The following is an 11661-nucleotide window of genomic DNA, read 5'->3' on the forward strand; positions in this document are numbered from 1 at the left end:
GGTGTGGAAGGCAGAACTCCGAGCTGCACTTAAACAAGCAGCTTCGAGAAGGAAGTACATTTTGGGCAGAAAAGGATGCCTGAATTGATTGAGGAGGAACCGGTGCATTTTGCAGGAGACAGATGCAGTTACAGAGGATACGGAGAAGATTTTATGTACAAGATAATGTGACTTGAATGGATCTGGTTGCTGCGCTGTGGCAGACTATCTGCTGGAGTAAATGGCGATAAGCTCCTTGATCTGATTTACCAAGATATTGTCCTGAAGAACCAAGCCAGCCCCTGCTCTATGCATTTGTGGCTACCAACCCCCTACACCCCACCCTGTCCCGTCCCGTCCCATCCCCGCCAATCCTACGTTCCCTCCTTTCTGTATTGGTTTTAGAATTAATCCTCTTGATGGTACTGATCCACTTTCTGAGAAAAGGTTTCATCCAATTGGGGCAGGTCAGCTCACAGCTCACATATCCATTAAGCTCTCTGTCCTCAAAGCTCAGAGCTTCACTTAACCTTTGACCGCATGAAAGTCACTCATTTGTGAAGCAACTGCTACCAGTGCAGTTGGGGGATCAGCCACTTTCCCTTGGCCACTGATAGTTATTGATCTGAAAAACCTTCAAGGACTTCATCATTTTATCCTTTCGCCTGATTTGCCACACGGCCACTTTTCCTGGTGCATTTAAGGCAAATTCTGGATTTACAAACAAAAACAGTGTCAGGTGTTTTGTACCAACATCCCCATTCTTAGACTCAAACACTAACTCTACCAGTGACCCATGAGGACATGGCTCCGATCCCTTCTCCATCTGCATGGAGTTTGCATGTTCTCCCACATTCTGTGGGTTTTCTCCAGGTGCTCTGGTTTCTTCCCACACTCAAGTCATGTGTCTCAAGTGAATTGGTAATTTGTGTGTGAGAGAGGAAAGGAGCTGCTGTGGTATACAGATGTGATTGTTTTTACTGTACTGTAGCATAACACTAAGTCACCTTTGGCAAAAAGGTGTCAGCCAAATACTACAGTGTTTACTGTAAGCTGCATTGGAGAAATTCATGTGGTGAATGGATGTTGGGCACTAGTCTAGGCTGGGTATATCTTGGACGGGACAGCGGTCCATTTGAGAGTAGATGCAAACACACGTATGTGTATATAGACACATACCACAACCAATTTAAAGTCATCGCTTTATCTGAAGCACATATGTGGATTGTGAGGGGAAACATGGAAACTGCATGATCGAACCCATATGTGAACCCTACTTGCTGGACCACCATGCCCTCTGCACACAGGTATTGTTTCATGTTATTCACCACCTTCCCACAGTCCTACATGTGTACTTTCACACCTTGGCAATGAGCATCTAATGTATTAACGTCCACTCCCTAGGACATCCTCATCCCATTAATCATGGGCAGAAAATACATTGATCTTGACTCTTGTTATCACCTTGTGTGTTGCTGCTGTGCTCTTATTGGAGTTAAATTAGGATGCCTGCACTCATTGAAAATCTGGGGCAACATTAAGACTTTTTTTCTAGACTCATTCCCCTGCCCAGCACCACAGCGGCATGAAGTTGACACCACATTTTTGCATGTAACACTCTTAGAACAGATTGCATAATCTAGGACTTTCTACATACAGAAATACATGTGCGGAGAAATCCAAAAACCTGGTTTTAAAGAGTGTGACGGATGGCTGATTATTTAAAAAAAAAAAAAAAAAAAGATTTTAAAAAGTTCGATTCAAGCTGCACGCTTCCGAGACGTCACCAATGTACCAATTTTCTAGGGGTTTTCTTCCAAGAGTCATACTGTGGTGCATCCATGAGGTGCCTGTGCACATCAGGCCGTGATAGGTGCATATTATTACGGGTGCATATTATTAATACATTAAAATATATTACGGTGTGCTAAACTTTCCAGCATTTCTTTTTAATGCATTATTAGCATATCACTTCTGTTAACTTCAGACAGCTGTTATGTTTCAGAAAGTCATGACAAGAACTACAAGCTCTATTGTGGTCACATTTATATTAATCCATTAGTAAGAACGTATTCTGCCAGCACTAATTCACAGAAGGCTCCGCTATCGATTCCCCTCTACTCAATATTTATTTCCTAGCATTAATGCAAACAGACTGGCGCCATCAACATGCTCATGATTCTCTTACGGCCCTTTCACTTTCTCTGCTGACTGCAGCGCTGTAAAAGTCCATCACTAAACACCACGATATTTGCTTCTTAACTGTAAAAATTTTTTTCCACCGGAATCAGTTATGATGTGTCACGACAATTGTGATAATGTGAAATAAAGTTATGTGTTTTTCACAACTGCAACAAATACGTGGTGTGTGGTCAACTCCTATTAATGCCTAAAAGATTAAATTCAGAGTAAGAGATTGTTATGAGGAACTATTTACAGTAAATTCTGAAGCCTAATGACTTTGTTTCTGAATTTTAAATTAATTGCTTCATCACTAGCTTAATTTACTGTAAATCATGTATTATCTGGGAAGTTAAATTAAGGCAGTTGTGCTGTAGGACAAAAATGTAGTAGGAAATACAATCCAGAAAATAAAATTAATTTATGACATGCCAACTGTATAATGAATAAATATACATTTAAATTTAAGTATCCTTAGCAGATGCTTTTCTCCAAATCACTTCCAGTGAACACTGTGTATCTGACACCTTCTCACCCAGTGTGACAATGCTTAATACTCTGCAGTTCACTACTTACGGTGAGTGAGTGATCCATACACCAGTGGAACACACACTGTCTTTCACACAGAGAGTGCAAAATAATGGAGAATAAGGGATGTAAACATACAGAAAGTCTAATATGGTATGGGGGGCAGGCATAGCTTCGGTCTGCCACACAGTGGTAAACCAGTGTTATAACATCTGAATTATTGTTGGGCGTGGTATTATTTACCATACTTAACACAGCACCTTCACACTCACTCACTATCGTTCACTACTTGCCAAAGTGAGGGTGGCAGTGATTCCGAGCCTAAACCCAAAAGCACAGTGCACATGGTGCGTACTGTAGGGTAAACTCTAGATGGGCTGCCGGTCCGTCACACAGCGGCCGCAGACACACACTTTGTTTGGCAAAATCGGGCAGTTCAGAGTCACCGGGTCACTGGACTGTGGGAGAAACCCACGCAAACTCCACACACACTGAGCCTGATTCACACAGCTCAGGCTCTGGGAGACAGTAACACTACTACCACTATGCCACCATCCCACTCCCAAACAACATTTGCATTTTTTAATGTTCTCTTATTATATGAGGACTTCAAAAGAACTGATGTGACAAAATGTTTTTTGAACCCTCTGGAATTAACAGGATTTTTTTTGTTTTGGTTTCATGCTCAGCACAGGGTCAAAGCGATTTAAAGTACAGTGAGATAAAGCAAATAAGTGCGGTTCAGTGTCAAAAGGGTATGATCGTACAGCACTTTCTAATGACTTTGAGAAAGGTATCCACTTCTTCCAGCGTTCATCGGAGTTGTCATGCAAATCAAATGTCAGTGTTCATCAGCTTCTAGTCGCTTTCACCTTCCTTTATTGTAACACACACACACACACACACACACACACACACACACACACACACACACACACACACACACACACACACACACACACACACACACACACCTTCAGAACCGCTTGTCCCAAATGGGGTCACGGGGAACCGGAGCCTACCCAGCAACACAGGGCGTAAGGCCGGAGGGGGAAGGGGACACACCTAGGACAGGACGCCAGTCCATCACAAGGCACCCCAAGCAGGACTCGAACCCCAGACCCACCGAAGAGCAGGACTGTGGTCTAACCCACTGCGCCACCACACCCCCTTATTGTAACACAGTCAAAAGGTTAATTATGTAGATAACCTTTGTTTTTGCTGATTCGGTTCTCTAAAGGTGTCTCATAAAGCTGCTATATATATATATATATATATATATATATACACACATTACATCTTATATGTAATTTTGACATTTTTTTCTTTGAATTACATTAAATCGGGGGACACTAGAGACTCTCACACACACACACACACACACACACACACACACACACACACACACACACACACACACATCTTCAGAGCCGCCTGTCCCATATGGGGTCACGGGGAACCGGAGCCTACCCGGCAACACAGGGCGTAAGGCCGGAGGGGACACACCCAGGACGGGACGCCAGTCCATCGCAAGGCACCCCAAGCAGGACTCGAACCCCAGACCCACCGGACAGCAGGACTGTGGTCCAACCCACTGCGCCACCGCACCCCCCCACTAGAGACTCATACCTAAAAAGTAGCCATTGTGTGTGTGTTCATTTCAACATTTTACTCAGTACACATTGTTGTGTTTATTTATTGTATTGCTTTATTTATAGGGGATGCGGTAGTGCAGGGGGTTTGACCGGGTCCTGCTCTCCAGTGGGTCTGGGATTCGAGTCCCGCTGGGGGTGCCTTGTGGCGGACTGGCGTCCCGTCCTGGGTGTGTCCCCTTATGCCCTGTGTTACCGGGTAGGCTCTGGTTCCCCGCGACCCTGTATGGGACGAGCGGTTCAGAAAGTGTGTGTGAGTGTGTATATTTATAGGGGGTGCGGTGGTGCAGGGGGTTTGACCGGGTCCTGCTTTCCAGGGGGTCTGGGGTTCAAGTCCTGCTTGGGGTGCCTTGTGATGGACTAGTATCCTGTCCTGGGTGTGTCCCCTCCCCTTCCAGCCTTACTCCCTGTGTTGCTGGGTTAGGCTCCGGCTCCCCATGACCCCACATGGGACAAGCGGTTTCAGAAAATGTGCGTGCACTTTATTTATTAGTTTCAGTATGCAGCAGCTTTTTACAGCCTTGATGACATTCAGCTAAACGAAACAAATAAAAATAGACATTAAATATGTATTTATAGCTTGTTTCCATGGTGATGAGAAATAACGGCATAAATTGTACAGGACTACATATTTAGCAGAACAGCATTGCTTCGTGAGATGAGGTTGTTAGGGATTTCATGGTTTTATTATAGTACAAACAAAGAAATGATTATTTTAGAGCAACTAGCTGATTTGTGCAGAAGTGAGTTCAATTCTTGTGTTCTGCTTTTAGTGTTTCCTCATCTGAGCCTCAGACATGTTGTGCGTACTTGGATCACTTGGATCATTGTGTTTTCCTTGATTGGAATACTTTTGCATTAAATGTGTATAGAGAGACTACAAGATCTCCACAATGTTCATATTTCTCTATATGGGTGGCACGGTGGCACAGTGAGGTCATTGGGTGTTTCAGGTCTTTCAGCATCAGACATCCACCACCAGGAGAACCAACCAGTGTTCATCACGCCCCAGTCTGCATCCAGGTAGCAGTACCTCGAACCCAAGCTCACTTCCCCAATGTACAGCGATCTACGCGTGCTTTCTTGAGCCTGTGTGAGCATTGATGGCCTTTCTCCTGTGGCTGCCTGTGATACCCAACACACAGTAGACCCCACACAGTGTTCTTCTTTCGAAGCCCCTCCAGCCTACTTCATGTATGGAAACCGGAAATAAGAAATGCAGATGCTTTTCCAATTATTTTTATGGAGATTAACTTTTAAACATGATTCTTCTGCACTGCTGGTGTTTTACTAGAAACGTTACACTGCTAGTAAGGTGAACAATTAATCCGAATGATAAAAATTGTTCCTGTCGCTGAGGTGGTTGGTTTTGGGATCTGAACTGCAAGGCGAACGGTTGGTTGGGTGCAATGTCGCAACGTAACGGAGTTCATGCGAAGTTCCTCTGCAGGACCTGCGCAGGCCAGGAAGGGCCCCTCGCACCCGCTTCCCCCAGCAGGACATGATGTTAGCGTCCCACCGCAGACCAGCAAGTCGTACAACCAATGATTCCAAAATGCTTCAGATTTCAGAGCACTCTCAGATGAAATCAGAGTACATAGCTACTAATAAAACAATCCAGTAATCAAAAGCAATTCAAAATGTTACACTGTGTAAATCACTCAATATTTCCATCTAAACTGTAACCCTTATTGGTACTCTCCTGGTCCTTTTTCCATGTTTGTATGTTCCTCTCTTCTTGTTTGTACTGTTCTGTGTTACGTTTAAGTAAAAACAGAAAGAAAATGTTAAAAAGACGCAAGGATGACGTTGGTCATTACGTCATTAAGCGCGCTTTGCTACGTCGTCACGTTTTCCCTCGCGATAGTTTTTTTTTCCCTTAGAAATGACAGGAATCGTCCATTTTGTCCGCAGCTCGGCGAACTCAGCAGCGCAGAGAGGGGAAGCGGCTGCTCTCCTGCCTTGACGTGCTCTGCTCGCCCATCGCTGCTGCAGAAACGGTGCTGCCATGGCGGACGCCGCCGTCTCTTTCGCCAAGGACTTCCTGGCCGGCGGTGTAGCTGCTGCCATTTCCAAAACCGCCGTGGCGCCCATTGAGAGGGTCAAGTTGCTGCTGCAGGTAACGGGCGAGGTCGCGCGCGTGGCATCGCCTGATGATTTCCAGTGTTAATGTGCATGAAACGTTAACGTGTGCGTTTCTGGTAAGACTGCGGCAGCGGGCACGCCGCGTTGCCATAGCAACCGCTTGACCTGCCTCCCGGAGCGGCCATGTCCGCGGCGCACCACCCCCGCCCCCCTTGCAGCATCACTGACTACGTTCCCGGGTGGCGCGGCGTTACATTTCAGTCACATTTTTAGTGCTTTATGTGCAATACCGGCACGTAGTAAATGAAGTGCATGATGTTAACTTTATTTTACATCAGACTGGTTCTCGAGAAGTACATCTGCATTCTGACGTGATCAGTGTGATGCGCTTAGCCGCAGTCTGCAGTAGGCGATGACGTCACCCTTAGAGAGCGCAAAGCCACCAAGGTCCTAATAATATTGCCATAATAATAATAAAAATGAATGGGACAATGTATAGTACCATGTTATTTAAATTGATTTAATAAAGTAACTTAAAGTTCATATTCAGTTTTTTGATCATTGGTAAATTACACTGTCACGTCAAGCATTCTCATTCTCGTTCTGAGTTCTCTGACTGTTACCATTATTTATTGCTATTGCTGTTGCACTGCTCACTGTCACTGTCATTGTTTTGTTTGTGCAGTATTTCTATTGTCTCTGTCTTTGTCCATGGTCTGTGAAAAAGCATTCAGGAAGAATTTCATGATACATGTACATGGTACTTGTATCTATGACAATAAACTTGAAACTTTTAGAAGAAAATAACAGTAAATAACAATAAATTTTTAAAAAAAAAACAATAAAATACACATTTAACCTACATCAGAAATCTATGAAAAAACAAAAAACTGTTTTCCTGTATTTTTCTTCAAAGAAACCCTATGACAATTTTGACAAGCTGCAAGTAAAACACCAGCTGTCTAAAAATAAACGAAAGGCACACTTCGGTTTATTTGATTCATCAAAAAACTGATTTGTGGCAAATTTAAAAAATATTTAATGGATAATTTTTTAAAAATATTTGGTTGTATTTTATGTTTTTTATATTTTCGTGTAATGTTAACGTTTTATCAAATTTAATGTAATTAAATACACTTGAAGTTACTGTCTATCAAAACATAAATTTATTTTACATTTATTTATTTAGCAGATGCTTTTCTCCAAAGCGACTTACAGTGGATATTATGTAGTGCTGTCAGTTCACACACCTTAGTCACCAAGGTGACTTACACTGCTAGATACACTACTTACACTGGGTCGCTCATCCGTACATCAGTCGAACACACTCTCTGTTACTCACACACTATGGGTGAACTTGAACAGCATGTCTTTGGACTATGGGAGGAAACCAGAGCACCTGTAGGAAACCCATGCAGATGCAGGGAGAACACGCAAACGCCACACAGACTGAGCGGGGGTTGAACTTATGTCGTCTCACAGCACCCAGCAGCCCTACTTGCTGTGCCACCGTGTCGCCCGTATTATTTTACAATAATGTAAAATTATTGTATTTTTAAGTTCTTACTTTTGGGGCAGCTGGTAGCGTAGTGGTTTTAGCTGCTGCCTTTGCATGCGAAGGTCGTAGGTTTGAATCCCTGAGATGTTTGTCGCTTTGGAGAAAAGCGTCTGCTAAATGAGTAAAGGTAAATGTAAATGTTGAATCCCACCTCCAGCTGTAGTACCCTTGAACAAGGTACTTATCCTTATGTGAATGTAAATGTAATCCTAAATTGTTCCAGTAAAATTACCCAGCTGTGTAAATGGGTAAATAACTGCAAGTAATTTAACATTGTAGGTCGCTTTGGAGAAAAACATCAGCTAAATGAATAAATGCAATTCTGTTTCTGAAAGACCCAGAACCCCTAGTGATCACCCAGTGTGTCCAGGTGCATCGCAAGATGTGTGTAATGAAATTAGCATAACCTGTCTGAGCTGCTCCTCACACCTGTTATTTCCTTCTCCCTCCTGCCCTACAGGTGCAACATGCAAGTAAACAGATCACTGCGGACAAGCAGTACAAAGGCATCATTGACTGTGTTGTGAGGATCCCCAAGGAGCAGGGCTTCGCTTCCTTCTGGCGTGGCAACCTGGCCAACGTCATCCGCTACTTCCCCACTCAGGCCCTCAACTTTGCCTTCAAGGACAAGTACAAGCAGATATTCCTGGGTGGTGTAGACAAGCACACACAGTTCTGGCGTTACTTTGCTGGAAACCTCGCGTCAGGGGGTGCAGCGGGGGCCACCTCCCTCTGCTTCGTATATCCCCTGGATTTCGCCCGCACCCGGCTGGCCGCCGACGTAGGCAAGGCATCCTCCTCCCGAGAGTTCACCGGTCTGGCTGACTGCCTCGCGAAAATATTCAGATCAGATGGCCTCCGGGGCCTCTACCAGGGATTTAATGTCTCTGTGCAGGGCATCATCATATACAGGGCTGCTTACTTTGGTATCTATGATACAGCAAAAGGTGAGTGGCACCATTCATCTGTGTCTGCACACATGCTGAGAAGAATTGTGTTAAAATAAAGCTGTATTACAGTATCTTTTATTAAAGTGACTGGGAGAGGGGATGGTCAGTTCGGGGCGCAAGGGAAGCCCTTCTGTTGCACCCTTGATCTGATTTCATCAGCTGTGGAACTGGTTGAGATGAAGCCTGACCTAGTTGGCATAATAATAATAATAATAATAATAATAATAATAATAATAATAATAATCTATAGTTGATTTCCACATTTTTGGCCTTGAGGAAAGTGCGACAGGCATTAGCCTGTGCTGAGATTCATACCCAAGGTGCAGAGGGTCTTGTAATAGCTGAGCTGCAGATATTTATGTTAAAGTTCTTTGTTGTCACAGAAGATGATAGAGGTTCAGAGGAAATTTTTCTCAGACTTCTTCCCTATTCATCTCTAATAGACGAGTAAAGGATATGTTTATGGTTATGGTTCCAGGTATGCTTCCAGACCCCAAGAACACCCATATTGTGGTGAGCTGGATGATCGCGCAGACAGTGACTGCAGTGGCTGGAGTGGTGTCTTACCCATTCGATACTGTCCGCCGTCGTATGATGATGCAATCTGGGCGCAAAGGAGGTAAAAAAATAAATAAATAAATAAATAAAAATCTTCACTTCAGATGTCAGATATGACGGCAAATTATGATAACATGGATGTGCGGTTTGAGAGATGGCAATGTAATGCATAAATTGTACTTTTGCTGAGATGTACGTCGCTTTGGACAAAAGCATCTGCTAAATGAATAAATTAATAAATGTAAATGTATGAGGTTTTCGGAGGTGCCAGTGTTTCCCATCAAAAGGGAAACAGGCATTTCTGAAAACTGGCTGACTGTCCATCCCCTGTCCTCGCAGCGGACATCATGTACAGCGGCACCTTGGACTGCTGGCGGAAGATAGCGCGTGACGAAGGCGGAAAGGCTTTTTTCAAGGGTGCTCTGTCCAATGTGCTACGGGGCATGGGGGGGGCCTTCGTGCTCGTCCTCTACGACGAATTCAAGAAGTTTGTCTAGGTCTCTGTCACAGGTTACACAGCAACCTAGAGTTATGATCTAGTGATTCTCTTTGTCACATAGAATAAGTGTTACCACTAGGATCCATAATGATTTCCCAAACTGGCTCTGCCAGTACACTATGTGTTATAGCGCTTGTGTAGCACTACCTAATAAAACCTCACAACACTGACCTGTATAACATAACGCCCATGTAGGCGTGACATACTTTTTTGTTTTAACTTTTTCACCAAAATTTTAATTTAATTTTTAGACTTGGGCATTTGAACAGAGTAAATGTAAAAACATGTCCTTTTTATTTATGAGTTTCCAAATTCCTTAATGTAAAAGTAATATGTTTGTTCTTTCTTTGCATACAGCATATATACCAAGATATTATAGCAGCACCTTATAAACACAGGTGTATTACTTTTATTCTAATAAATTATTGTAATAAACTGATGAGTAATTGTTAGTGGTAATAAGCAACCTGCTGGCTTTGCTTTTCCTCAAGATGGCGCTACAGGTGTAGGGTTAGTTACCTCTTCAGTACCTCTTCCTGCATTGTTTAAATTGTTGTTTTGTTGCTTACCAGCCCTTACCCAGTGTCATTGTTTTTTACATTATTTTATAAGTAGAATTGGCTGGTATATTTTGTTTTTTAGACATATAACTTGAGAACATGTTGAAGAGCACGACCAGTGTAAAATCTTGGTTCCAGGGTATGTACTGTTAAATTTTCATTTTTAATAACTAATATTGCACTGTCCTTCATTGTTCTGTCCAATAAAATATTTTCTGTTCTTTAAAATGTACGGAGTCAGGTTTCTTTTCCTACTTTCAAGTGAAAGTATGAAAGTTTAATTGAATGGAAGTTCAATTTACTGCACTCAGATTTGAGTTCAAGAGCATGAAGATGCCGTCAAGTTTCCTTATTGCAGGAAATAATTTGAAAATGGTTGCAACTGATGGCAACACATTGTAAGATTCTAAGACTTATATTAAATAAGTCAAAATTTGTTGGTTTTTTGAAAGGCATTTTCATAATAGCTGGGGCTGGTGGTTCTTTTCTGGAGATGACTAAAGCAAAGAAGGGAGAGTAAACACAAAATTACTGAAGTAGTTCCACTTTTTGTAATGGGGCAGAAACTGTTGAAGGCAACCAGCCAAAATGCATTCGCCCCATTATGAAAAATGTGGTTTTCTTACCGCAGTCCTAAAACACGTGTTTCGGGAGAACTGGTGACTTTCGGTTGCCCTTATTGTGTGAATGTGTGTGTGCCTGGCTGGGCTCCAAACCACCACCACCCTAACTTGGACAAGTGGTTAATGAAAGTGGATGAATGTTTAGCTTTGGTCATAACAGTACACATTAATGTGCGGTTTCCTGCGTTATTTTACTGGAGTAAAGACTTATTTTTCAGTGACTAATGAAGATCATGCAAGTTAGTCACCTTAATGTCGATAAAGGTCTTTGTCATTTGCTGCAATCACTATAATGCCATATAATCTTCAGTAATATGGAGTACTGTACATGTCAGATAAATAAAAAGCCCATGTTGTTCATATGCAATCTGGACAAGCTGGCTGAAAATTCACGTGCAAAAAATTTTGATATGGTGCCATGTTATTTTTAATACAGAAAAGCCTGTTCTGATGGCAGGAAATTTGCAAATGCTTCCATATGTTATGAA

At 42.8% G+C, this 11661-nt stretch overlaps 1 protein-coding gene across 1 annotated transcript; it reads left to right on the forward strand.

Moving 5' to 3' along the window:
• The first annotated feature begins 6229 nt into the window (after nt 1–6229).
• On the forward strand, nt 6230–10745 carry slc25a6 (solute carrier family 25 member 6). The gene is made up of 4 exons (XM_018739141.2): nt 6230–6459; nt 8444–8930; nt 9412–9552; nt 9831–10745. The coding sequence occupies exons 1-4, from the start codon at nt 6349–6351 to the stop codon at nt 9986–9988; spliced, it is 897 nt and encodes a 298-aa protein (XP_018594657.2). The 5' UTR covers nt 6230–6348; the 3' UTR covers nt 9989–10745.
• Nucleotides 10746–11661: the final 916 nt, after the last annotated feature.

The sequence above is a fragment of the Scleropages formosus genome, chromosome 1, assembly GCF_900964775.1.
Source record: "Scleropages formosus chromosome 1, fSclFor1.1, whole genome shotgun sequence".
Classification (NCBI taxonomy): domain Eukaryota; kingdom Metazoa; phylum Chordata; class Actinopteri; order Osteoglossiformes; family Osteoglossidae; genus Scleropages; species Scleropages formosus.